The following is a 27,500-nucleotide window of genomic DNA, read 5'->3' as shown; positions in this document are numbered from 1 at the left end:
TCCAAGTATCTGCTTTCAGGTACATTAAAAAATAAATATAATACACAGCAGCTCACACGGTGTTCAGGTTTGCCATCAATGCCCACCTGCCAGTACAAATATGCAGCTAACAAAAAGCAACAATTGTGTATATTTTAAGTGGTAATATATTGCTTTAGGACATATAAAATGCCACAGTGCACAGAAAATGACTAATTGTTTTAATATTGTTGTTTTAAAATAAAATTCTGTTTTATGTATTTTTAGTTAAACCTTAAAAAATACTCATTAGTGAGCAGCTAACTCCAACAAACCTTTCTTTTTGAAGAGTCTAATGGTGTGTGTAACACACACCAGCTGTACCACCTCAAAATCTAGCTAAATTTTTGCACTAGGACAGCATTGTCATTTCTACCAGCTGATGAAGTGCATGAATGAGGAACTACATGCTCGGGCTGGCTCTGTGGGCTCTGCCCACACCTCCTGTCCTGCCCAGTGCCCTCCTGGTGCTGACCCACAGAGGCACTGCCAGGACGCAGCACCAACGTTTTAAATCAGTTTTGCAGAAGATAATTCCTGGCCGGCTCCATACAATGGAGGCGAGATTCCAAGACTTCTCAGTGAGTCACTGTGCACAGGAATACAGACTGCTAGAAGTTAACAAACCACTCGGTGTTCTGGTTCAGACATCTGTAAGTCGTACCTTTGCACCTGTATGGTGAACACGAGCATCAGGAGCGTGCTCTCACCTCCGCTGCTGGAGCACCAGCAAACATCTGTTGGCATTTCTGCAACGGGGGTGCAGCGATCAGGTACAGGAATTTGCTCCAGGCTTACACCTGCCATTCAAAAACTCATTTTAGGAGCAAATATTTTTGCTCTGTTTTGAATATGTCAGTTTTGGGAGCAGGGAATAACTATACAAAGTGTGTAAAAATAACTCTTTAATGACTTCATGGATATTTTTAATACGCATAGAAACCACTATAAGCACATATACAAGAGCTCTGCAGATCAGGTCAATTCAGAAACATCAGATCCTGCCTCATTCGCTTCGAAATCAGGTTATCTTTCCATATTTTACCAGTATTTAGTGCCATAAGACTGTTCTGGAGAGGACACACAATAGTCTTTCCAGAGACACCATGCACCAACCCTACTCCACTATTTAAGTGACTGAGCCAGAAAATTGATGTTTTCTTTTCAGGACAGAATAAATGAGGGAACTTCTCTCTGTTTTGCTTGTCAGGGAGACAAGAACCCAGCAATAACTTTACCTGGGCACCTCCTAAACTTGCCTCATCAGCTGCAATTTGCAGATCGAACTTGGGAACTGAACCTGGCTCTCTTTTAGCAATACAAATCCTTGTCAGAAGAGCCCTTGGAAGGAAAAAAAACCACACACACACACAAAAAAAAAAAAAAAAAAAAAAAAAAAAAACAAGACACAGAAAGTATATTAATCTACCTCAATCTGCATTGTTTTAACAACAAAAATGCAGCCTCCCATGTGCTGCTATGATCCAGCTCTTCTGACTCATCCTGGTAACATGACATACAAACCTGTCCACAGCTCCTAAATAAATCACAGAAGATGCCGTTTCCTAATTACAGTGGGATTGAGGAAGGGTCGGTAGGACCATCTGGTTGTAGTTAAACTTCACCAGGCAGGGAGGTTCTGCAAAAACTTCTGAAGATTTACGGGCGTGTTGGAATTGTCATTCTGATATTAATGAACTCAAAATAAAACGTGAATTCAACTACTCACACGTGTTGATAAAGCACGATTTCCAATTCATACCTATAAATTAGCCTTACTAACATCAACAGTTCAAACTCATCCTGACCTTTGGTTCAAGGTCCTGAAATTTGAAAAAGCAAAGGACAGCAAATGAATTTTGAAGTTTTGATGATTTAAATTCGGGGCCTTGCACATTCATAGTTGATTTGCTGCTGTTGGTGACCCGGGGCTACAACGGGGCAGTTCCAAGCTCTGAGCAAACCTGGCAATCTCCAGGGCAATCAAATGACAAACCTAAACGAAGAGCTCTAATTGCCCAAGCCCTCCATTCACACATACACAGGACCTAGAACCACCACAAAGTAAATGTGAAGCTGTGGGCTCTAAACTTCATACATATGTCCTACACGATTTTCCTTTTATCATCTCAGGGCTCCAGCTTGGTCCTGTGATGTAAATGAGGATAAACCAGTGAATTTTGATACCGTCTGGTGCAAAACTGATTCTACAAGTTGAAATTTCTGATATTGTCGTAGTAGCAGAGATATTTTCCCAATGACTCTATTGTATTGTGGACTGCAACATTAAACTTCCCTTACTCAGGTGCCCCAGGAAGCATTTTCACAAAACAACTCTGTACTCAGCCACAAAACAGGATGACACTAAGCCAGATTATTTTGAAGAAAGCAATTATGGATCTCTTTCTTCAAAACTATCGACCAACAACACTCCCACAATGATGGATATTGTCACGACAGGGTTATGTCAAAGCAGGCATTCTGGTGGTTCTCCTCCAGGCAGGGTGGTGGCAGAGGACCCAGGTGTGAAAAGGGGAGGTAGGCTAGGATGCACTGCCTCTCCTGCAGTTTTTGCTGCTTCAAGCATAATTGCTTTTTCTCCATAATTCCACTTAGAATTACACTGATGAGGTGTTTTTACAGTTTCATTTTTCAACATGGCCCTAAATAACCACTCCCAAATGACTCTGGATCAAGAAATCTGCACCCTCAGTTGCTTTGTGAAGATTGTGTTACCAAAGATAACCTGCCCTAGAAAATTAATATATTTTAATTTTGAAATATGTAATGCAAATGTGCTCCATTATGTGAACAAAGTAAATTATAAGATCTTCAGTCGTCTGTGTGAAGTATGAATAGCAATTTCTTTAGATTTCTATAAGTTTCTTTGTAAATGGGCAAGTTAAAAATAATAACCATTAAATTGCTTAACTGTAATAAAATGAAAATATTTGCTTACTACATACAAATTAAGTCAGTATCAAAGTACTGATTTTCTTTTTTAGTTTGTATTAATTTATTATTGAATTATAAATATCTAATGTATGAAGCTAAACACTTACATAGCACTTTGCAAACACTAATTCACAAATGATGCAACATCTTTTCAAGGCACATATGAAAGCAGCAGCAATTAATTCTTAGAATTTTCTGGCTTCAACCTCAAAGTTACAGAGCTTTTTTTCTTTTCTCTTTTTTCTTTTTCTTAAGGAGCACACATTTAAGCAGTCAGCAAAACAACTGTGAAGACATAAACTGCGATTTCATGAAGTTACTTAGCCTCTTGACTGATAACACTGCCATCATACACAGTGCACTGCTAAATGAACTGCAATTTGAATTCCCGAGATTCAAATTATTTAAACAGACATCCTGGAAGCAAGCACAGAGAAGTCCTATCAGTGACCCCTGATGGTTTTTCAGAGACTAGAGTTTGCTAAATTAATAAGCAGCCCTAAAGTAACCACCTTGTTTGGCGGGAGCCCTTGCAGAAAGATGTAATGGGCCAAGAGAGGAAAAGCCTACAAGGGGAAGACAGAAATTCTGGCTTATTTGGGGTGCGAGAAGCACACGGGGCTGGGGAAACAGCACAGTTGTTCAAAAATACCCTCGTCCAGCATCTCTCAAAGAATGATTTGCTTTTCTGAAGTGCCTAAAGAATATTGCGGGGATTTTAATAAGTTAGCAAGTTTAACAAGTACGTATTTTCCTAAGCTAGCAGACCAATTATTTTACATAAATCTGCAGTATCAGAAAAATACTACCTATGTCTCACAGCCTGCCACGAAAGAGGGTTTTTCCTTATTCCATGCCCTTCTGACAAACCCAATGAAATCAGCACACTGACAAACATGTTTATACAGCATTAAGGGTTCATGTTAAGCCGATAGCAAGCAGGAAATTTGACTTTCATATCGACAAATGAAGAGCGTATATTCTTGTTTCTGCAACAAAGAATATGTTTGTGTACTTCACCACTGAGAAATTGTTTGTGAATTCTTAAGAAATCCTGCTAGGAGAGACACTGTGATCCTCCTCCCTTAAAAGATGGTCAGACTTAAGGTCAGAGCACTCTTAATCTGAATTTCAGATCTTGACTTTTGTTGGCTTTACTTTTTCTTTTTGCATTAAATATGAATGATATTCACTGAAACATTTGGAACATTAATTACAGGGAAATACACATTATTTTATTGCTTGCCTGAAAACGTATAGCTTCAGTCATTGTTCACCCATGTAAAGACAATCATGAGCTTCAAGCAAAGTGCTAAAATATAAAAGGCCACATTCATTCATGTACTGGTCCAAGCTGCAGCACTATAAAGTACATCAAAAGGTGTTAATGGTTTCAATATTTATCTGCTGCAGGGAAGCACTCTAAAAAGAAGACAGAAAAAAAATTTCTGCTAATGGCTGTGTCTCTCCATTAAAATGAAAAGCTTAATGCATCTTATAATCAGAGGACAATTTGCAAATCATTAAGAGAAATGTAAAATTCCATTAAAATACAAATCAAGAGTCCCTCACTGGACTAATAATCTTTTTGATATTATTTTGCATTTCACTATTTCTGTTCCCAATATCCAGGCACCACAAATGATCAGTTCTTGAACATGCTATTTACCACAGCCTACTTCTTTAACGAGAGACTGAGAGAAGTATAATCTGCTATTCAGAGCAGGTACTAATGAAGAATTCCATATATTCTGAAATTTAATTAAAACCCCAAAGATTTCAAATTAGATGCAATTTGAAATGCCTGGGGCAGAAATACATGCACTTGCGTGGCAAGGGTATCACGCTGAAAGTTGATACCGTAATTGGTCTTGATGTATTTTTGTGTTGCCAGGCTGAAGCACAGAACTCATAACCATATAAAAATTCTCTGTAGATTACCTGCTCATTGAAAATGCCATCACTCAGGTAGTTCTCTACTAAATTACCATGCTACTAAAATGCACAAAGTGATTCGAAGAGAAGAGTGGCACAGCTGGTCGACGCTGCCAATGAGTTATGCATGCGTCGACGCTGCCTTTTTTCTTAGTAAAATATGCTCAGTTGAATATTAAAATATAATTGGCATTCAACCTAAGTAGCTTAAACCATTTTGTTATCTTCTTTTAAACCGATTTGGCTCCTCCACAGTTATTTTCAAGGATGCGATTCACAAACTAATGACACCATCACATTCAGCTAGATTTGTACTATTTTACATTTGTCATAAATAGGAACAATTTCTACAGCCTTCTAGGGATGTCCTTTAATATTGGCTCCTCTTGAACATCAAAGGCCCAATTCATGGGGAAAAAAAAAGAAAGAAAAAAAAAAGAGTATGCCATTTATGTTGGTTCTTGCATATTTTATTCTGAGAGGAGTGTGGGATGTAAATTTCTAGTGAGAAGTATGTTTTTGCAAGCCCTTGTTTTTCCTAGAATATAATGGTCAGCTCTTATGTTTACAAGCTCCAAAAGAAGATACAGCAAAACATCTTGGAAATGGGTCAGAAAGAGGCACTCTTAGGTCAAGCAGCAGCAAATACCTATGGCAGAAAATGGCTTCCTCTCAAATTAATTAACCTATATACCCATAACATAACAGGTGTCATAAACATCACAGTATTTTTGTTTTCTGAACCAAACCAAACCAAACCAAAACAAAACAAAACAAAAAAAAACCACCACAATGGCCTTTAGAAACAAGGCAGTTGTAGCAGCAGCAGTCATATTAAACACATTACCTCTGAAATACCAAACAGGCTGAATGCATATGAGTTCTGATGTTACTTCCCCTTGAAAAGGAAAACTTGGCTGAAAGTTTATTAAGCAAATATGTGGGGGGACTATATTTATAAAATTCTTTTCTTTCCTCTTGATTACATATTTTATTAAATAGGGTGCAAATGTTACATTGGGCTGCCATGCCAGTATGTCAAGCAAGCAAACAAATCAAAGGAAAAACAACTTACATGTATATGAAACTTACTCCTCATCGGTCTGCACTGCGAGGAGGTTGCAAAGATCCGCAGGTTCAGGTGAAGACAATAGCCACATGGCTCCAGGTACAGAAAGTCTTTTTCTATGTTGGTATTTGCTTTTCTCCACCTTCAGTTCTTACCTTTTTATTGAAACCTCATATACAAGCAGTCATGTCCAAAGTTACCATGTCTGGTGAAAGTATTATTAAAATCAGAATCAACTTACTCCTTGTATTTCATGAGGGAAGAAAGGACCTGATTTTGATAACTCCCCTTCATAACATGGGCAGATGAATAATTAATGTAAAGAATATTGACCAGAAAGGTCTATTCTATTGAAAATACAATGCTTTTTTTTTTTTTTTTTTTTTTTTTTAACTGACTGACACTTTCACTGTCTTCCTCATGGTAATACAGACATACTGCTCTCCCTATCCTTCAGCTTGTTTTCAGAGATCCGACCTCAGGAAGTGCTTGCTCTGCCTGGCTCCACCAAATAAGAAGCTACGTTTCCTCTGGCATCTTCGGAATCTATGCATCCTAATGGTTTTGCCTAAACCCTGTCTGTGTGTCAGGGACAATGGGAAAAAGGAATTTGAATTGTCAAAAAGGGCTTATGTATGGCAGATAATTTATCCTATGAACAGTGAACAGGTAGGCACAAATAAAGAGGACTTAACATACACTTAAAAACAGATGAGCTTCCACTGAAAATGGTGGGAATTTTGCTCTGAATTCAACAGGAACCGAGTCAGGAATTTTGTAAATACTTCTGTCTAGAAGGTATTTATACTGCTCTTTTTTATGTATTTATTTTATTTTATTTATTTATTTTTAAGTACAGACAATTGATACAATGCAGTGGGCCAACTGGGAAGGAAAAAGAATTTGTAACACAAAAGTAACGGAGATAGTTTTTGGTTTTGTTGTTTTTGAAGGTTGGGGAGGATTGATTTCTGTTCGAAGAAAATTGTAGGGAAGTATTGGATTGTAAAAGTCCATTAAATACCTAGCAAAACAGTAACTTTCTGATTGTCAAAACCATTCTTACATGAAATGGTAATAAAAGAAGGTGCCAGTCTATGGAATTTGAATTTTGAGTTGGCAGACAGAAACATGAAATTTTTCATTTTTTGTACATGAATCTACCATGTCCAGATATGTGAAGTACTAACATTTTCAAGCAGATTATTTCATATTACCTTAACATAATGTTTTCTAAAAGCCTAAATATAAATGTATTTGCATGTCTGATGAAGCTGCAGGAATGAAAATAAGTGAAAGTTGGTAACAGTTTTGGTCAACTCTTTTCTTTAGTGAATTGAATATAAAAATATAAAGAGAATTTCACAACTTGAAAAAATAAATGGTGGGAATGATGTTTTACACTTATCAAGGAAACATCAAGCCTTGCCTCCTCCTCAGCAGGTTACTTATCAGTGCAATTCAGTTCTGCAAAATATAAGTACAACTTGTTAATGCTGGTTGACTTACACTTTCCCAATTGAACTTTACTGTATTTTCTATTTTTCACTGGAAATAAGGTAACCATGCAGAGATGATACTGAGCCAAGGCTGTCTCTTTCATTTTTTTCTGTAGGCTGAATTTTCCATTTTTCCTGTTGAAGATGGTTATGCACTGAATAGGGCAATCTATGAAGTGACATCGCCAACAGCTCTCACTGGCTCGGGGTTTGGTCATTTATTTATTTGCACTGCACTGGTGTGAGTTAGTGCTGCCAATACACCATCCCTTCCACTCAAATATGTTTTTAAATACATATCTATATAAGTCCAGCTGGTCAATGTACCCAGCTTCATGACCTGGCTCCTGCTGTTGCCTTCTAACTCCTTCCTAAGGTTTCCTACCACAATTCTGTACGTCTGCTACCACCACTTGCAAGTCTGGGCAGTCCATGTGCATATGGAAAATACTACAAAGATTTATACTGCAAAGAGGCTCCTGGTCAGTTTTAAAAAAGAAGCAGCATTTTGGCCATTAGGTTGGCTTGCCCATAGCAAATATGTTTTTTAAAATTCCCTCCTACAAATCTAGGAATTTAAAAATCAAAGAAAAAAAAAAAAAGACACTGTGTCTCATACTCTGTTTTCATATAGTGAAAAAATGTGCATCTGATATCTGGGAAGAAGAGTGAATAGTGAACTTGATAACACAATTGTTTGATAAGAGGCAGAAGTAATTATTTGCCCCATATTCTTCAACTGTCTATCATCCTAGCAAGCTCCAGCCAGCTAGCATATTTCAGATATTGCGTATGGATTTATGTTTATTAGATCATGCTAGAAGAGTCATTTAAAAGTAGGTGCAATTTAGTTTAAAAGGGCAAATAAAGTTACAAGACATACACAGGACTGAAGAAAATTAAAACTATGTAAGGCTCAGATATATGTATGTCTCTATAGATATGTCTCATATCCACAGGCCATCCCTTTAAGAATTACAAGTTAATAAAGATATTAAAATCATGAAAATTTCATTCCCTTTAGTATTTACTGCATTGCTAACACTGGGCAAACATCATTCTAGGAGTCAGAAAACGCTGAAGTTTAAGATGTACTTACGATGTTTATGGTTACATTTTCTATTAATGATCTAAGTTACCTTCACCTTAGTAAAATCATTCATAGGTCATATTCACCCTTTGTATTCTCACCTGTTCTTACCACCTTTATTTCCCATTGTCTCCTGTTCTCCTCAAGGCTGCAAATCACCAAACCATCACATTACATATTTTTTTTTGTTACATAAATGCTTATGGCTGCTCTGATAGCTGATGTCCCTGAGTGTCCTCCTCCTACTCTTCTGATCATTTTTTTTTGGTCCCAGCTTCTCCACTTCAAGCCTTGGAAGCCTCAGACCTATGCTCTCTGTTTCTGGAGCTCCTGAAGAGTAGTTTACTCATTCCTTTATTTCATATATATCTATCTACATATACACACATATAAAGCCGTTATATATAATCATATATTGTTATAATATTATATACCATACACTATATTATATATTATTATTTATATATGTTCATATATTACAATATAAGATATATTATAATATAATACAGGCACATATATTTTAATATATTATATAAATAAATATTTCCCAGCCATTTCTATCCTGCTGAATTTGAGCACAGAGTTGCTATCCTACTATCTATAAACTGGCACCCAAAGTTTGAAACTTTCTGGCTTTACTAGGCAGTATCTCAAAAAGGTAAAGAATTTTTACAATTGTTTTACTAGCTTCAACTTAAAGCAAGGGAAGAGAGGTCTGTATTGATCTTAATACTGTAAATGCTTTTCTTATTTTAGTAAACTTCATGTATTGAAAAAGCATTTGGCTAAATTGCACGAGAGAAACATTTACTCTTAGGATATGCTTCACACAGCAATTAGGGTAAGCAGTACAGTCTTTAAAAACACTTTTAAAAAATATAAGTATTCAGGGCATGTTGAATATGATGTCTCAGAAGTAAATCAAATCAACAGCCCTGCGATCTTCAGAAAACTAGTGATTTGAGCATTTCAGCCACCAAAAGGAAAAAAAATACTTTGGTCTTTTCTGACTTACAGACAGAATGAAGAATATCTACGTTTTTATCTTAGCGTTTTATCTTTTATCTTAATTTGCTGCAATTTTTTAAAATAGTTTAGGATGTACAAAAATAACAGTAAAACAAAAGTGCTCCCACTAGTGGCAAGGTGTAAGAGCAAGCGAGATGTTATTAATGGAAGGATTTTCTTTACAGGTACTTTGTGAAGGGAGAGATCCCACGGACACGTGTGGATCCCAGGAGGGACAGGGGGGCATGCAGCAAGGGAGCAAGAGTCTCCCTGTTAGCTGCAGGACAAAGTCCCCTTCCACAGAGAGTGACACAGATTTATGAAAGTAAATAGTTTCTTTAGCTGGTAACTGGTATTTTACAGTGTGCTTCTTTGTCCTGTGGTGGCAACTACACCAGGTTTGCTAGTCTACTGTGCTTTGGTTCGAGTTTCTGAACGAGAAGGCTCCCAGGAAATCACAGGGTAATTATTGATTACAGGCCTGGGCACGGAGCAAAGTCATCTTGAAGGGAGAATGGAGGTACTACCGATGTCTTTGAAGACTCTGCTGCCATTATGTATGAGGTGTTTCATCAGTATCCCTTCTTGGATGAGTAACATGCATTATACACGGGAAATTTCAGCTCCTAAGCTGGTTGGCAAAGCTCACCTCCCTGGTCTCCATCCTCAAATTGTTCCTCCCCTGGCTTTTTCATAGCTTTTTGCTGCCCTCGCTTACAGGCAGCACCGCCTGCAGACCTGCACTCTGGCAGCTCCCTCACACAGCCATGGTAAGCAGCACAGCAGGGTGGCTGAGCTGGGCCACCACAAAACACCTTCACACTGGATCCACACCTCTGGTACAGGGACACAACTGAAGAACTCTGGACTCGAGAAATAGAAGTGTCATTTTGCAAAGCTAAAGGAGCTTGTCCAGCGATGACAGAGGCTGGGCATGGCATGGCACGCAAAGAGCAGGGCCCCAGGGCTGCTGCTTGTCACAGGGCAAAGGAAAACTCTTGTGTGTGTCCAATTTCCTCTGCTCTTGTTGCTCTAATAAGCCATCTGGTCTGGAAACACACAACTGCTCCCTGCTGCAGCGCCCAGTGCTGCAATGCTTTCTGCAGTCTCAACCCGTAAGTTTGTAAGACACAAATAAAGAAAAGTCAGGAAATTCATGACTGGCCAATTTAGCATTTCCTTTAACATTTCATGAACACACAAATCAAGCAACTCATGCATAGGCTTCAAAACAACAACAAGGTCAATTTTTCTTCTTCATATATAAAGGGGGCTAATGACCATGGTACATTAAGACCAATTAATCACTCTCCATGATAAATGTTCTGTCATTTTCCTAAGGTATAACACCTTGAAGTCACACTGCAGAGAAGTGGGAAAAACCTACTTTTCCCTAGTTCAATGAAATTCTACACTGAGCACTGCCCATGATGCAAATCAATGAAAATTCCAGTTTTCAATTACATTAAAAAAAAAAAAAAAAAAAAAGAAGAATTGGCTGCGTATGCTGGAAGAGGACAGCTGGTGAGCTGACAACTTCTGGAGGTGTGGAGAAACCAGCTTTGAACTTTTCATGCCTGCCTCAAGCTGTGCTACAGCACCAGCACCTCAGAGTCAAACTTTACCGCTGATGAGTTACAAGGAGGAATGCTTAATTGCATATTTGGAGTGCTTTTAGATGCTTTCCCCCCTTTTAATAGTAATTTAGAGAATTAAAGGCACTTTAGAAAATCTAGGACACGAGATGTGTGGCTGGAACAGTAAGTGTCAGAACTGAGCTTGCCAGTGCGATGGTAATGCACACGCACTTGGCAGCCAAATTATGGCCGCATAATGACACAGTTATTTCATTTTCACAGTCAGCACAGGGATTGTTGGAAGGGGCTCGGTGTCCGATGGATGACTGGTGCTTTGCTTCTCCAGGAGCCCAAAAAAAGAAAGCACACAGCTGAATTTGTTTCGTGTGGCCAACCGCAGGTCCCTCAGCCTGGTTGTGAAGTGTTGAAGGCCTGAAGATATGCTACGCCATAAGATAAGCAAAGCCCTTACTGTCCTCAGATGACACTTCCACAGAAAAAAAATAAAAAAATTAAAGACAGTTTGATCTAAGGACTTCTTAATGAAGAAAGAAAATATCCAATAATCAGCTCTTATCACAAAAGCACTTGATGATGGAACTTGCACAGGCCAGGATCAAAGAACGGTACTGTAAGTGGTCATACTCACTGGGGCGGGAGAAAAGATGGGCCAAAGGTTCTGGCGACTTGTTAGAGAGCTGCTGATGAACTGAGACATGTAAGGAAATTGGTGTGAAGAGAAAAGCCTTCACTGCTTTGGATCTTCGTGCTCTCACTTGTGTTTATTCTGCATTTTTAAGTGCCTGGAGAAATGAGTAGGCACTTTCAAATGTAAATGTGAAAAAGTAAATAAATACCAAATTCTTAATTTAGCAGTACTGCAACTCTCACTTACAGAAAAATTGAAGTATACAATTTAAGCCATTATAATGCAGTTTTTACCCTATGTTTCTACTAAATAACTTTTAAAAATAATTTCTTCAATTTTTTTTGACATGTATTTCCACATTCCTTCCAATATTATTTTCATCTGTTATCTGAAGGTAGCACTAAGAAGAAAATGTAAGAGGATATATACAAACAGCAGCACATCAATGTGACTTGTGTCAATTAGTCCCGGGTTAGCATTTCCATTACGGACATGCCTCCCCCTGTAAAGCACGCACACCTGGTCTCAGACCAAGCACAAATAACTAAACTAAATTAAAACAACCTGGACCTGTGCATACTACAACGAGAAAAACACTTCAGCCCTCCCCAGTGCAGAAACCACCACAGCCCGCTGTCAGCACAAGGGCAGGACAGCTGCGGCCTCCATGATGCCACTGCTGCCACCACGCTGGAGAGACTCCACAGGGGCTTGTGGCCACCGGCCACCTCCAAAGCTGCCAGAAAGCCCCTGGCCACCTCCGACAAAGGGGACAGTGCCAGCTGGGTGCCCACACCTGGGGAGGAGGCTGCCCAGAGAAAGGCCAGAGCCCCCCAGCAGGTCGGGCCTGCTGATGGCAGGAACCCCTGAGGAGAAGCAACATCACCATCACAAGACTTCATTAGCCCAGCTGAGAAGAATTCAGTAGCCAAGTTAGAAAAATTAATAAAAGTAGAAGCATTACTTTACATGTTTTGCGGTCTTCTGGTGAGTCATCTGGGAAACAGAACTCCTCTTTTTTAATCAAAGATGGAATGAGCAACGGCAATAATGCCACCAGCTTTGCCCATTCATGTTCATCCCAATCCTAACGTTTTCACAATTCAGCTCTTTAATTTCATCCCAGCTAATAAAAAAATAGTCAGATGGTAATGTAGTCACCCAGAAGATGGGACTTTGTGAAAATTTTGGCAATTCCAACAAATGATATATCATCGTATTGTCAGTGCTTATTCTCCCATATGTTAATTGGATGCTTTCACTAAAAACCTCTAAATAATTATTTTTTTAGTTGATAAAAATGAGAATGTTTGTAAAAATATCAGAGGAAGAAGTGTAGTACACAACTTAAAATTTTAAAAAGTCATCACCAACCCTTCAATTTAAGTCTGAAAGATGTTGCATTGAGAAATTTTCATGATATAGAAGAATTAGTATAGAAATTCACCACTGAAATAAAGGTGCTGTGCAAAGTTCATAAAATTTACAACTCCCATCCTTTGAAAACAAAAGTCTGACTATCTGTAAAACACTGCAGAACAACCACATTTTGGTTCTGTTCTGGTCGTTGAAGCTGCCATCGGATATTTAAGAATAAGAAAGTGTAACAGCAGGAAGAAACCTATTATTTATAAGAATTTGGATAAAAACAGTAATTAGCAGTAGACAGAGCTGAGTTTTGCGAATGTGTAGCTATAAAAACAGCTGTTCCTTTCCACATGTAAAACTGGCAATTGTTTTACATGAGTACTTATGTATTGTCCCTATACTTTAAAATACAAATCTATGCAACTATATTTAAAAATTGCCTTTCACCTAGAACCACACACAAAGAAAAAATACACATATTTTATATTTTTAATATAAAGAACAATGCTGTCTTACCTTCTGTAGCAGAGGGTATGAGCCCCTTTCTGGTGCTCTATTATTATGAATATATACATATCATCTAATTCAATTAAAACATAGATCTCAGAAAATGAAAATTTTATTCTCTGTTAAATTATTACATTCATGGAGAGCCAAGAAGCCACTGCAAAATCAGACTTCTGCTTTTATTATTATTATTTTATTAATTCTGGGGTCTACTTCATTTCATGTGATTGACTCGTTTTACAAGGTCTTCAGGAAAATGTCCATTAAATGGAAAATGGTAAGAAGGAACTTTTCTCATGCCATGCTTTCATCAAAATACATGACCATCGTAACTACTTTGTAATAGCACTTGTCCATTGTCTATGGATATCAAAATATCTGTAGGTATTTTGGGGAATCAAATGTAAAACCAATCAGAAAGATAAGAGCACAGCTCCCCGTGGCACCCAACTCCACGTCTGTTTCTGTAGTGCTGGCTAGCTGACCGCTCACAAGCATCAGCCCCATGATCCTGGCAAGACAACAGTTTAAGGGAGCAGCAACATTACTGAAAAATGTACCATCATTCAGACGTTCATATTCAAACCTCCCAGCCAGCACGTGGCAGGAGCCGAACTGCATCATTTGCACCGCTGTGGCCAAGAAGGAGGGCAAGGGGAGCCAAAAGCATGGTGTTGGGGTGGTACTGACCTTGCTGGAGCAGGGGGTGGTGGAAGGGGGGCACAGGCAGCTGCTCCGTCCTTGCCGGCTCGCAGAAGTAGGCGCGCAGCCAGGCCGTGCACTGCTTCAGCGGCTCCGTCATCCCCTCCGCGCCTTCGCACACCTCGCAGCCCGCCGACGCCTCTGCCCTGCGGACAGAAAGAGAATTGTAAAATTATTAATTATAAAAGTTATAAAAATGAATATTCATACTCCCTGCATTAGCAGAAGAATGAATCATCTCAGAAGCACTCAATCGTGAGTCACAGACTGAAAGTCTTTTTTCTGCTCTGACAAAAGTGGTGATGAGAGTCATAACAGCAGTAACAAAAATTCATCCTCATCACCTCCTGAAATGCAACAATGACACATGGCTGCTTACACCTGCTTAAAAAAAAATAAAGGATCGGTAAGAAGGAAACACCAGACGTAAGTGGGAAACACTGGGGAGCAAGGAGATGAAACCACCCAAGTCCAAGGGGCTGGTAGAGGCCACATCCTCATGCCTCCGTGGAAGTGAGGCTTCTCCACCACATCCCCTACGGGCACAGTCCTGTCTCCCCAGGGACCTTCCCCAGGGAAAGAAGAAAAGGAAACAGATTTCTGCAGAGCCAGCGCTTTCCTCTTCCGCGTTTCCTTCCAGCGACGTTGGCAGGTTTCTGCTTTCCTCCACTTATTGAATTGGAAGGAAGCAATTGAGAACTCATTTGATTTTCAATGGCAGCTCATGCTTTCAGGATACTGAAGAGCAAAGCAAACGAACAGAAAGCACCCGCAAACAAAAATGTCCTTTCTCTCTTGCTGTTTTTTTTTTCTTCTTTTTTTCTGGAAGAGCAATGCCTGTGTGAGAGCACTGGAAATGTGAACACCAGATTTGCAAATATTCAGACATGTTTCCCAAGCCATATGCCCTTGGTTAGGCAAAACAGCGTCAGTTAAGAGATCGTGGCGCTCTGCTGGTGCTTTACAAGACTGTGGTGTGGTGGGTGCAGAGACCAGTTTTAGCAAACCCATAAGCAAACACAGCCCATTGGCAATGAACCCAAGAGAAACCATGAGAAGAGCAATGAGACAACATCAAAAGCGACTGCCAAAACAGCAACCCCTGCCAGCAATCTTCTAGTACCCTGAATCTTAAATACCACCGATACACCATCCTTTCTGATTTCCTGCTTATTGCATTTTATTTTTATTTTTTTTCCCCATCTGGAAATATAGCCAGACCCCAGAACTGTTTCTCAACAGTATGCTGGTAAAACCCAACAGAATAGTCTTCTGGCTATAGGCTGGATTGTCACAAGGGAGTAGAAAGTAGAGAAAATTTTGGAAATATCAAAATACATGAGATCCTGAAACAGAAGAAAAGCAGAGTATTTCTGCCGTACAGTTATGGGGAAAAATCAAACCAAAACAAATTCCCCAGCATGCTCGAGTGTGCTGCAAGTGAGAGAAAATATTTTGTTAGTTACCTCCTAGCAGAAAGCCTAAGAAAATTAAATGCATCATGTACCACTAATGGCATGAAAGACACCGGGTCTGCTTTTGCCACAAGGCACCTTTGCAAAAAGACCTAACACCTTCAAATGCTTGATCCACAAAAGCTCACGAAGCTGAACACAACAGGACACCCGTGTAATCAGACACCAACCTGCCCTGCCTCTGGATAGGATAAATGATCTGCAGTCGGAAGCTGTTTCAGGGTTTCTCTCAGAAGCAAAACCCTCACTTGTCTGGTGCATGATCAAACGCCCCTGCAATTTCTCCCAGCCCCAACTCATTTTTCTGATTAATTGTTAACCATGGAAGGCCACATAATTACTGATTAGAAAGTGGCATAGAAGAAGAGGGACACAGAGGTGGACAATTAAAATTCTCCAGCAGCACAAGAATATGACGAGTTGATGACTTGGAGTGGAAGAAAAGCAAAACGGCAGAATCAGCTTTGGATCCAGTCTGCCAGAAATTAAACGCAATCCCATTTCTCTTTCCATTTACTTACCAAACTACTCACATTTTTTTATTTTGTATTTTTTTTAGTGGAGGGGGAAAGTAGCATCAGTTTATGAAACTGATCTCTACTTTATGTTATTTTGCAGTGCAATAATTTCTTTGCTAAAAAAAAGAAAAAGAAGTCTGAGAATCTGTGCATAAACATTTTCACATGAATATCTGTGTGACACAGACCTCAAACCCAAGCTCTCGACACCAAGGATAATCAGTTATTCTGCACATGTACAACACTCAGCAGAATAGGGCTCAGTTTTACTGTGGATTGTTAGAGCTATGACAATATCATAACTACAGAATATAATAATGCCTTTGAAATCTCCAAGACAAGTTGGGAGACTTTTCTGCTCCATTTATCCAGAAGAGCATAGAAAGCACTCAAAACTACAGTAACCTTATGGTTTTCACATCATCTTGCTTCACATACTTGGGAGTCTGGAAGTGATTTGGGCTATAATATCATAATAAAACCAAAAGAATACATCTCCTCGCTACTCGGTGAGCAGGCAGCCCCGAGTGGCCTCCCACCACCGCGGCCTGAGGCCTGCACCCAGCACCGCCGGTCTGCCCTGGGTGGGGGGCAGCACCCCCAGGTCGGCGAGGTGCAGTGCTTCTGAAATTGATGCTGTGGGCTTCCCGGGGCTTTGCCTAAAGCCACAAGGCAACCTTCAGGCCTTTAACTCCTTATCTAACAGTCAGGAGCAGCGTCAAGGCCCACCACAAGCCCCTCTCTTTGAAAAGACAGGAATTACAGCAGCTGCTTTGCCTATTTGTGTGGCTGGGGGTGCTACAAGAGCCTGCCGTATGCCACAGCACATCCACCCCAACACAAGGATATGTTTTCACCACCATCACATATACTTCTCCCTTCCACCAGGTCTTCCCTGGCACAAAGGTTTGGATGTAAGGCTTAATTGTAATTACCATTTGTAAGGAGAGCCCCTTATCGCTGCTGAACATCTCCAGATATTTTTCTGGGAGGTTCTCCCATCACTTCACGTCTTTTCACATCTCCAATCTCCACTTTCTACCACTGTCAGGAAAAGCAAAGCTCTGCAAGAAGAGGTGGCACTTTCTAAGAACGCATTGATCTCTTCTGCTGTAGAATACAAAGTCGATTCACCAACATACATGCTGAAAGGTTCACACTGGCAGAAAGATAAAAAAAAAATCTTCACCTTAACTTTGCTTGGCTAGAAATGCTAACAACTATTCCCGGGAATTTGATGACATTAATAAAGAAAAAGAAAGAACATAACTAATGCATAGGCGTCTTCTACTGGCCTTCCTCCCCCTCCCTTTTCTCCTCCCCATTCTCTTTCCAAAGTTGCATAGCAGTATTCCTTCTACAAACTACCTCGTCATTAAAAATTCAACTTAAAACACCAGCTGCCTTTAAAAGGCTTTTCTGAGGCTTCAAAGCCACACTTTGGTCCGACTAAACCATACGTCTATTTCAAAAAGCACGGCAGAAGTAGTCTCAAAACATTCATAAGAAGAAAAGGAGAGCAGATGAATTACGTTACGGGAAATTTTTCCCCCTCGTGTGAAATTCCTCTTTCAGTGTTAGGCTTCCTGGGAAGGTTGAATGCCCATTCCAAACATTAGTCTTTCATCATGTCAAACATGAAGATGGACAGGAAAAAGTTTGTGTAATGTTAGAGGCAAATGCCCTTCTTACCTTAACTAATTGTGCCTCATCTTTAGCAATGAACAAGAAAAGGGCTCCCTCTTTTCTCCATGCTCCTTGTCTTGGAGAAGGGCACAGGAAGGGACTCACCGACCTACCTGCAGAAAGCTTAAGTCTCAAATCTGTGGTTCAACAATATATGTATATGTATATATATTTTTTTTATATAGGAAAATAAACCAAGCATGTTCATGTAAAAATGAAAAAAAGGAGGGGGGGGGCAAAAAAAAAAAAAAGAATCTATAAGAAATCCAACTCCTTTATTTTTGCCTTGGAGAGTTGCATTACTTTTTCTTAAAAAGCACCGGCACCTTTTTTTTTTTTTTTTTTTGCAATGTGGCTAGAATAATGAGAAGCATTTATTTAAATGCAGTAGTGTTATTTAAATCACTCACACTTTCACTGGATTCTTTCACTGCAATTGCTTTCATTACTGAACGGTATTAGCCGCTGTCCGGCTTCTCGAAAAATTCCAAGTGGCATTTCTTTTTGTATTTTTACCTGGTCATTAAGTAATAGCTTTGGCTTATTAAACCGAAAGTTTGTTTGCATTAGTGAGGATGATGTGTGTTCAGTAAGTTAGATGCCCTTTTTTAAAGAAACAAACAAACAAACAAGCAAAACAAATAAACAAAAAAAACCCAAACATTTTTCTGTTGATGTTAAATGGCTACTCAGCTGCAAATGACTGACTCTTCTACATGGCTTTACTATGTGATGCCTAACTAAAACTACATAGTCTTTGAATAGAAATAACATGAGTTTTTCAAGCTATAAAAAGCAGACTAAAAATATATATTTTTTTTTCCTAAAGTTTTGGATCTCTCCCAAGAGAATATTCTTTCAAGGTCAGGAGCAACTGCTGCTGCTGCAGACCTCCAGCCCATGCGTTCAGCTCGTGGTGGTGACAAAGTCCAAGAGCAACATAAGGTCTGTCCCAGCATGGGAACCCACCACAGCCTGGGTGCAGACTTACTGCTCCAGTTTACATGTACAATAGCTATTCCACATCACTCTTACTGAAATCCCATGTATTTATTTCAGTTTCAGCTCTTTTTAAGCCTGACCTCCCCACCTAGGGAAGTCACCAGGCTCTTGCAGCTGAGAGGTGTCCTCCTGAGGTTCCTATCCCAGCCGTGTCTCCTCCATGACTTCTTATAAATTTGCATGTGATGAAATAAAGGAAAATATGGTTTGAGCAAAGGAGGAGAAAGTCAGAAACGCCACCTGTTTCAGTTTAACAGGATCCTTCCAAACCATTTGCCAAGAACTGGAAGTTTCTAGCACGCTTCCAAAATAAACATGTAAGCAGCAAATTGGCTTCAGTATCATTCTAAATATCTTAACCATTATGAAAACCAGAGAAATGCTGTGTTTCATGATGAAAAGCCTCAGTGGGTACCCATCTTCTAAACTGGTAGGATTTTAATTATTTATTTTATTTCTGAGCTCCTTTTTGCCCCTGTCCATCACTTATAAAACTGAACTGAAACATTACATGATGGACCTTGAGTTATATGATTTAAAATAAAGAGAATATATAGCTCTGCTGGCAGTTTCCTCAGGGCAAAGGGAGGAAAACATTATGACAATGTCATATCAACACCCACAACATATTTATATATTTATTTGTATATTTATATTAAAGTTACGTTTCTATTAAATATAATTGATTGGTTGAACATAATATACACTGCTAGCTTCTACTGTCTGTAGCTACACACACCTGAACATCTAATCCACTGATACTTACCTCACCCTCTAGTGGCTTGCCTAAGAAGAAGTTTATGAATGGCTACAAATGCTGAACTAATGAAGATTGCCCTCTATTTCAATTCAGTTAAAATACAGAACAAAAAAGCCTCCCAACTAACACAAAAACTGCAACTCCCTATGAAACTAAACTTCAATCACCAAAGGGCCACTGGCTCATATGGGTAAACTCAGATAATTGCATTATTATATTACTTTAACTACAACACTTCCACTCAGATAACAGCAGGGATAAAAACCTAAAATACAAATAAAAATATAAATAAAAAAAGAAAAAAGAAAAAAAGAAAAAAGATATGGAACGTCTGTTTCTATATGCAACTATCCAATGTCCTATCACAGAAATTTGTTTTTTTGCCAGGCTGTTACAAACTGAATTGTGTTTTGACACTGTGGTACACATGGCACTGAAAATCACAGGATTTGCAATATCCTGTTACATTCAGGTAAGTGAAAAATAATGATATTTGGACACTCAGACACATCCATAGGAGATTTTGTTCATTAACAGAAAACTGTATAGTAAAATATAAATGTATTGTTCCTAATTCAGAAGGATTTGGCTCTTGAAACGATCTGAATGCTGTGAAAGCAATCATCAGCAATCATTTTCCTTTCCCCAAAATTCCCCAAAAAATACAACCACAAAAGGGGAAATGATTATAGAAACCTTCCCAAAACACAGACTTTCACATCAGCAAGACCAAGACTGCTGGACCCAAAGGTGTTCGACGTCAGGGTGACCAAAGCTCGGCCGCCGAGGTCCCGATGGTAATTGAAGCCCAACCGAAACAAGTGTTTTGTGAGTGCACGTAAGGAGCTCCATGCGGCTGTCATGCTAATCTTCTTGTTAAGAGAGAAAGACCAGAGGCCCGTTGCTGTAGCAGGCTGGAACTATAACGAATGGGCTCTGACATGACCCGGCAGCCCTGCTCGGCGGCGAGAGCGCGTGATGCGATCTGACAGCAATTTAGACATGGCTCTTGTGGAGACTGCAGACCTACTTAGCGTCAAACGCCACGGCGAGTGTGGGTGGACTTCGGAATGGCTTTTACCCTCCTGCTAGGGGGGTGGGGGGGAAAAAGAAAGCTTTTTGACATCAGGCGTATGGAGATGATCTTACAGAAGGAATCTGCCCATGGGTGGAGAGGAAAACATTTTTGGGAACATTGCCCAATTACAGTAGAGTCCTGTCATCACCTCGGGGAAGAATTTCTGATGGAGCCATAACCCCTCTATGAGTCGTGTGAGAAACAAAACAGTCCACGGAGCATCTGACAGGACCAGAGAGTCTCTAAGTGACCTGAGAACAGTGAGAAAGAGGGCTCCTTGGGTCATTTTCCCCCCTGGAAGGTGCCACACTGCAGCCCAAAGACCACACAAGCCCGTGTGCTTGAACACAGACCCTTCTCCCTCATGCCTCTTGCTCTGGATATTGCCCCTCAGGCTCTGGGTATTGCCCCTCAGACAGCCCCAAGTACCAACCAAAGCTACAATCCATGCAGGATGCCTCCTGGCAGTGAGCTGCCATGGTTAAACTTTGTCCTAGGCACTAATCAGATGGGGCACATCAGGGGGATCAAGCATCTCCACAGCTTAGGGTCATTAGTATAGTTAATTTTGATGAGTCCCTAAATCACACTGCTGATTCTCTAGCATCTGAACAGTAGCTCTTCTGTGAGTAAATACATACAAAAGGCAAGAGTAAGTTAAAAGTTTATGTTGTTTATGTTTTTTTTAATGTATTTTCTTAATGTATTTCACATCTGATTAAAGACAACTCTACACATTCATGCATACCAAGTCAAAAGAAACCAGGCATATATAAACAATTGCAATGCCTGAAAAGCAAAGGCTATCCTACTATCTTCCTTATACCTCTACATCTCTGTAGTAGCATTCAAATGGCTGTCTTACCAAATCATTTTTTTCTTTAGTGAAATAGCTGGTGTGTTACTTTTCAAATGGAAGAATCAGTAATAATTAGAACTCAAAAATTAACATTAAAAAGAGACTCAGTCATGCAGCATTATTCTTTACATAGATTTAACTGGTGTTTTCAATGAAGCCTTCATTGTGGAAACAAATAAAAATGTATTTTATCAACACCTAAATGTCATTTAAATAGTCTTTCTTTGATAGATGAAGGCTAAAGCCACCCCAAAACTGCGGATGAATTATCTGGTCTCTAATGACTCCAAAACAATTACAGGATGCAGAGCAATCTCGTTAAATTTTATTCAAAAGCTTACTACACTCGTGTTTTCTCTTATTTTTCTATCAATGAAACCCAAGAGGTTTAAGAACAATTCATTATGTATGAGACCCAACTTACAGTGCTTGACTGTTGATTAATAGGAAAGTTTGCTGTATGTACATTTGCAACATTAGATGCATACAATATGCTAACTTATTCTTTCACTGAAGCTAATTATTTACAAAAATGACTACTTGAGACTACAATTTATTAAATGCATGCATCCAGTCTCAATTTGGCCCCAAAAGACAGTCTGGAATGAAGATCTTTTACTTGATGTGACAACTTCTAGAAACAGTGTTATTAATATTGTAAATGTGGCAAATAAAGAGTTCAAATAGCCGTATGCCTGTGTTGCATTTTTCCCCACAACTGAATCAATGAACAAAGCAGCTTTTTAAGCTTGAAATTCACGGGGAAGCTCATTCTTACATAGTTTAATTTAGCTTCTTATAAATGAAGTGTCTGTATGACAGTAGTAACAGATTAAAAAAAGGATGAGAGCTGTAATGGAGAGAGACAAAAAAAACACAATTCTTGTTGAACTGTCCCTACTACGGTTCTTTTTAAGACCTGTTAAGAAGAAATTGATGCAGTTATGGAAAGGCATAAGATCTCAGAACTTAGTAAGACATTATTTTTCATACAACCTTTGCAATATTTTCTCCATTCTATTTTTAGTTATTATTAAGGATTAAAATTCTTATGGGTATCATTTAACCTGAAAAAGAAGAACCTGCACACAAAGCTGCAGGTCATATATAAATTTCAAATATACTGATTACCTCTCAAGTAAAATACACAGAAATCCAAGTGGCCTAATCTTTTTTTCTGACTTTTGCAAGTAATGAAGTTTGGGTACCGTATGGAGGTTGTCTATGAAAGTAGTGTGTGCAGCCCATCGTCGTGGCCAGCTGTTGTGCCTGGAAGGATGCTGCCTGCTTATTCTGTGCTACTAGTGTGTACCAGCAAACACTTTAAAGAAGGGAGTGAGACTCCTGTCTTCACATGCCAAGATAAGGAAAATCAATGTCAATGCCCAAAAGACTCAAGTGATAGCACTGAAGGTCATTAAACGCTACTCGCTGCCCTGTACCATTAAAGTTTTGATTGGAATCCTATATAGAGAGACACAGATTTCAAACAAGATCTTGCCCTGGGATACAGCATTGTGAGACCATGGAGGAAACAAAACAATCAGTGAGAGGCAGACTTCTCTAGGAACACAAGAAACAGGTTCAAGGAAAACAATACTACGTGTGGTCTTGGCTTATTTTTCCTGAACATATTTATTGTGTTTCCAAAGAAGTGTATCTCATGGACAAAGATCTATATCAAAACAATGGAAGAGTGCGAAGACAACCACTGGAAAGTTACGGTTCTTCACCCATCTCAATTTTCTGCCCTGTGTTTCAATGCCCAAAGCCCTGATTCATTGCCTACTCAATGCCAGCGTCCTACCCTCTCCTTACTGTCCAGTTTCAATTCTCTGCCCTTTTTCTACACTGGTGACCACCCCACCTCCTGCCTATCACCCTCAACTCACCTTCTTCAGGAGATCCGTTCCCCTCCATGGGGCTGGTTTTATTCCTTACAAGTTTGTCTCCAAGACATAATGCAAAATAAATGGATGGAAACCTGGACTTTCGGAATAAAACAGAAAGGGAATCAAACTGGTGGCATAACATACCCAGGGCTGGCCCAGGGTGGCCAGAAAAACAGCAACTGCAGGAGAAAACACTGCTCTGGTCATCCTTTCTAAAAGTACAGCATCAGCAAAAGACTAAGCTTTTAACAAATGAATACTTTCCAAAGGCCCAACAGCTTGACCATATTGGAGAACAAAAATGTTCCTAGTATCAGAGTAGCCTCTTCATAAGTATTTTCTGTTTCAAATCAGTGGGTTTGGCAGCAGAACAACTAAAAGATTTGTCAAAAAAAAAAAAAAAAAAAAAAAGAAAGAAAAAAAAAAAAAAAGCCACACACAATTTCTGTGTATCTTCTTACTGGAAAGGATCAACCTGCTCTGAATTGAGAATGGGGGAAATCAATCACATGCCCAAAAGACCCTCCACCAGCAACGTTTAAGCAGACATTTCATATGAAATGCTTTAAAGCAAAAAGCAAATATTCTGCAAAGTTATAAGCAGCAGCACACTCTCACCCAGGATGTTAGGCAACATTAAGCATAGGTGATACCATCAGTTCTATCTATAATTAGGTTAAAAGAAAGTCAGTTAATTTTAGCACTTACAAGAAATTGTTACAAAACATTTTTTCCCGTATAAAAGAATTCTCCCATCAGACTTCTGAGGTCGGTTTTATCACAGGCAATTAACTGTGTTAGGGCTGGCTGCTGGGGACCCTTACACCACACACCAGACTTCCTTCGTTTCCCCACTTGGCTCCTCTGGTCCAGGATGTTCACCACTGCTTTCCCCACTTTTTGCCTGCTTTGTGCAGCTGCCAGATGGTATCTGAAGTAAATTTTATATTTTTCTACTTATCTAAGACAGATACAATCCTTGTTATGCATGGATCAAAAAAACACACACACAAAAAAAAAAAAAAAAAAAAAAACACCAAAAAAAAACCCACCACCACACTACCCTTAACAAAACGAAGGCAGTTAAAATACACATGACAATCCTTATAATGCTGCTGCAAGAGCAAGGTCTGTGATCTCCAATGGCACACGGGGAAATTGATGGAAGGGAACTCAAGGCAGACTCTAGATGTCCACCTTGACATGTGCTAATGCACGAATTCAAGATGAAAGTGAGCACCACGAATTATAATCAACAGCACCTGCAAATACTCCAGCCTATTAAAATGAATTAAGATACAGATAAATCAGGAAACTCTTAAGAATTCAGCTCATAAAGCCATTTTTCAAACTAACTTCCCAGAGTGGGTCACAGTCTCTGCCCTCTGAGCATCTCCTGTTAGGACTAAACACAGGCTCATCTTATGCCCGGTGTGCGGGATCCCATCAGATGCGCTGCCCGTGTGCTGCTGCAAAAAAAAAAAATAAAAAACTAATTATGAAAATAGTTTTGCCATGTCACTGAGGCCCTTCAGATGCTCTTCACACAGAGGCAGCTGTAAGGGTGGAAGCGTGGCAGGACAGGGATCAGACAGGTCCCTGAGGCTATCCTGGGCCTCCCGTGTTACTGTGAGGCTTCCAACACCAGTGCAAAGCAATGGCATTTGGTTATTTATTAAAGCCAGGTATTCATACACCAAAACCACAGAAACATTGCCACTTACTGCAGCTCAGCATCAGACTAAACAACCACGAAACTTATGGAAATCTGGGTTCCTAACAGGCACTCAGCAGCCAAGTTTGATGTCACCGTAGGACAGGACGCTTAGACAATACTGTTAATTCACGGCAGTTAAGACTGCACAGTTAATAAATACACTCTATGTCTTTCTCCAAAGGCTTTTTACAGGGCTTTGGGATTTTGTCTCACTGGCAATGGCAGAACCGTTCCTAAAAGGTCATTACCCGATGAAGAATTTGTTTTGCTGCTTACCAATGATGCCTCAAAACCAGAACTTGCATAGAAATACAACCTTATAACAGCAGGAAAATAAACAAACACAATAATAAAAGGAGTATGGTCCTTCTTTTTCATGCTTTAAGGTTTGGTGTATGCCCACCTCCTGTGGGTGCAGAGCCCTCGGGGAGCAGGGGCTGGGGACCTGTGCAGGACACATGGAGCACGAAGCAGGACCCAAAACCAGCTGAATATTGCAGCCTTGGCAGCTGGGAGGTTCCTGCTGTGAAATGACCCATGGTAGGAGAAATGGAGACGACCACCAAAGATCCTTCTGGCCAAAATGAGACAAACAAAAGTGTAATTTACATAACTGTGTCTGGAGTTGTGCAGAAATATTCCTGAAGTATGCTTTCTCTCCTTTTGAAGTGGTGAACAGTGCCTGGAGACTGCCGTCCTCCGAGCTTTAGGTGAATCTGCATTACAACCCCATTAGCTTGTGTACTACGCTCATTAATAAATAAGCTTCCCACTTAAGTGCCTTTCTTGTAAATTGGTTTGTTCTGTTCCATATAAATAATATAAGTTTCTCTTATCAAGCAAGGTGGGGTTTTTTTCTTTACCTACAGGCAGCACGTGACACAGGGCACCATGGCAATTTCACCCAAGGAGCAGTTCGTGCAATGAACTTCTTCAAGAGCTCTTTTTGTCGCTATTTACTACAGCAGCTGGAACATGTTCAATAGTTAGCATAGCATAAAATAATGCCTTTAAAAACTGACATAAGTATATTGACCATATGTCGAAAGTAAAAGAAAAAAATACTAAATGGATAGTTATTGTAATTGTGTTTTAAAACACTGAGGTCATATTTAATTTTGAATCCAAGCTCTTACGATGTGCTTTCTGGCAAGGGCAGCATAATAAAAGCTTTAACAGTAGGAAAAAACACGAACATTATTATTGCAAACCTCTTTTCCAGATTACTAATACTGCAATAAACAAACTGAATAAAACTTTAATTATTTGAATCAGAAATACCGTCACTGGCTTGGAAAGCCATAGCCTGGAGCTGAAGGATGGCACCGCTCGGCTCTTCCTGCCTGCACGGCCTCTTCATCCTCCCCACGGCCGGGCTCTGCCCAGCTCTACAGGTCTGGCCATGGGTTTTGGGCATCCTCACCCTTCCCATGGCTCCAGACATTGTGCCCTGCTACCCTGCAGACAGAGCAGCCCCTTCCCGGCTGCTGTTAGTGCGGAAAGGCAGCCTGCATCCTCCCACCGTGCTACTCCTGCGCCTCCTGACAGCTCTCGCGGGGCAGCCGTGTCTGCATCTGGCGACAGCCAGGCAGAAAAAGTGCTCTGAATCGGTCTATTTTAAAAATTAGTTTGGCAAACACCTATATCCACGTAGCACGGGATACTTACGCACAAACAAATCAAGAAGTCCCTGCAAAAACAGCCCTGACTATCCAAGTGCTGTGCTTAAACAAGTCTCTACATGGGAATGAGCAAAGATAAACGTAGCAATTTACCTTAACCGGGATTTAAGGACTGTTTGCAGGATTTATGCACTCTGAACTCAAATTTTAGAGTTCGTGCTGCTGTATTAGTCTTCAGCCTATGCTAATCTTGTCGAGCTCAGCCCCAGTTGCCTTTCAGAGGGAACTAGTGTTTTCACGATGCCCAGCACACCGAACTGAGAACATCCCCATGTGTAAGGTCTGCCAAGCACTGACGCTCATTATTGCCCATCAGGCAGCACGTGGCGCCACAGCACGAAGCACAGCTTGCAGGAAGATGCTGAACAAGGCAGGTTTCTGTCCCCAGGTGACCAGGTGGTGTTCTCCATCCCGGACACAAGTCCGCATTGAAGCACAACCTGCTCAGCTGTGA

The 27,500-nt window shown here is 39.9% G+C and overlaps 1 protein-coding gene across 4 annotated transcripts in view; it reads right to left on the bottom strand.

The window, feature by feature from the left end:
- The window catches only part of MGMT (O-6-methylguanine-DNA methyltransferase), a 165,752-nt gene that overhangs the window by 19,919 nt on the left and 118,333 nt on the right, over nucleotides 1-27,500 (bottom strand). For all 4 annotated transcript variants that reach the window (XR_014694676.1, XM_084524948.1, XM_084524950.1 and 1 more), the window contains one exon: nucleotides 14,366-14,523. Coding sequence is in view for 3 of the 4 variants with exons in the window: in XM_084524948.1 (XP_084381074.1) it covers nucleotides 14,366-14,523 (158 nt within the window). In the remaining variant the exon portion in view is untranslated. The remainder of the gene's footprint in view (nucleotides 1-14,365; nucleotides 14,524-27,500) is intronic.

The sequence above is a fragment of the Aythya ferina genome, assembly GCF_964211825.1.
Source record: "Aythya ferina genome assembly, chromosome: 7".
NCBI classification, from domain to species: domain Eukaryota; kingdom Metazoa; phylum Chordata; class Aves; order Anseriformes; family Anatidae; genus Aythya; species Aythya ferina.
This window is presented reverse-complemented; position numbering and strand designations above follow the sequence as displayed.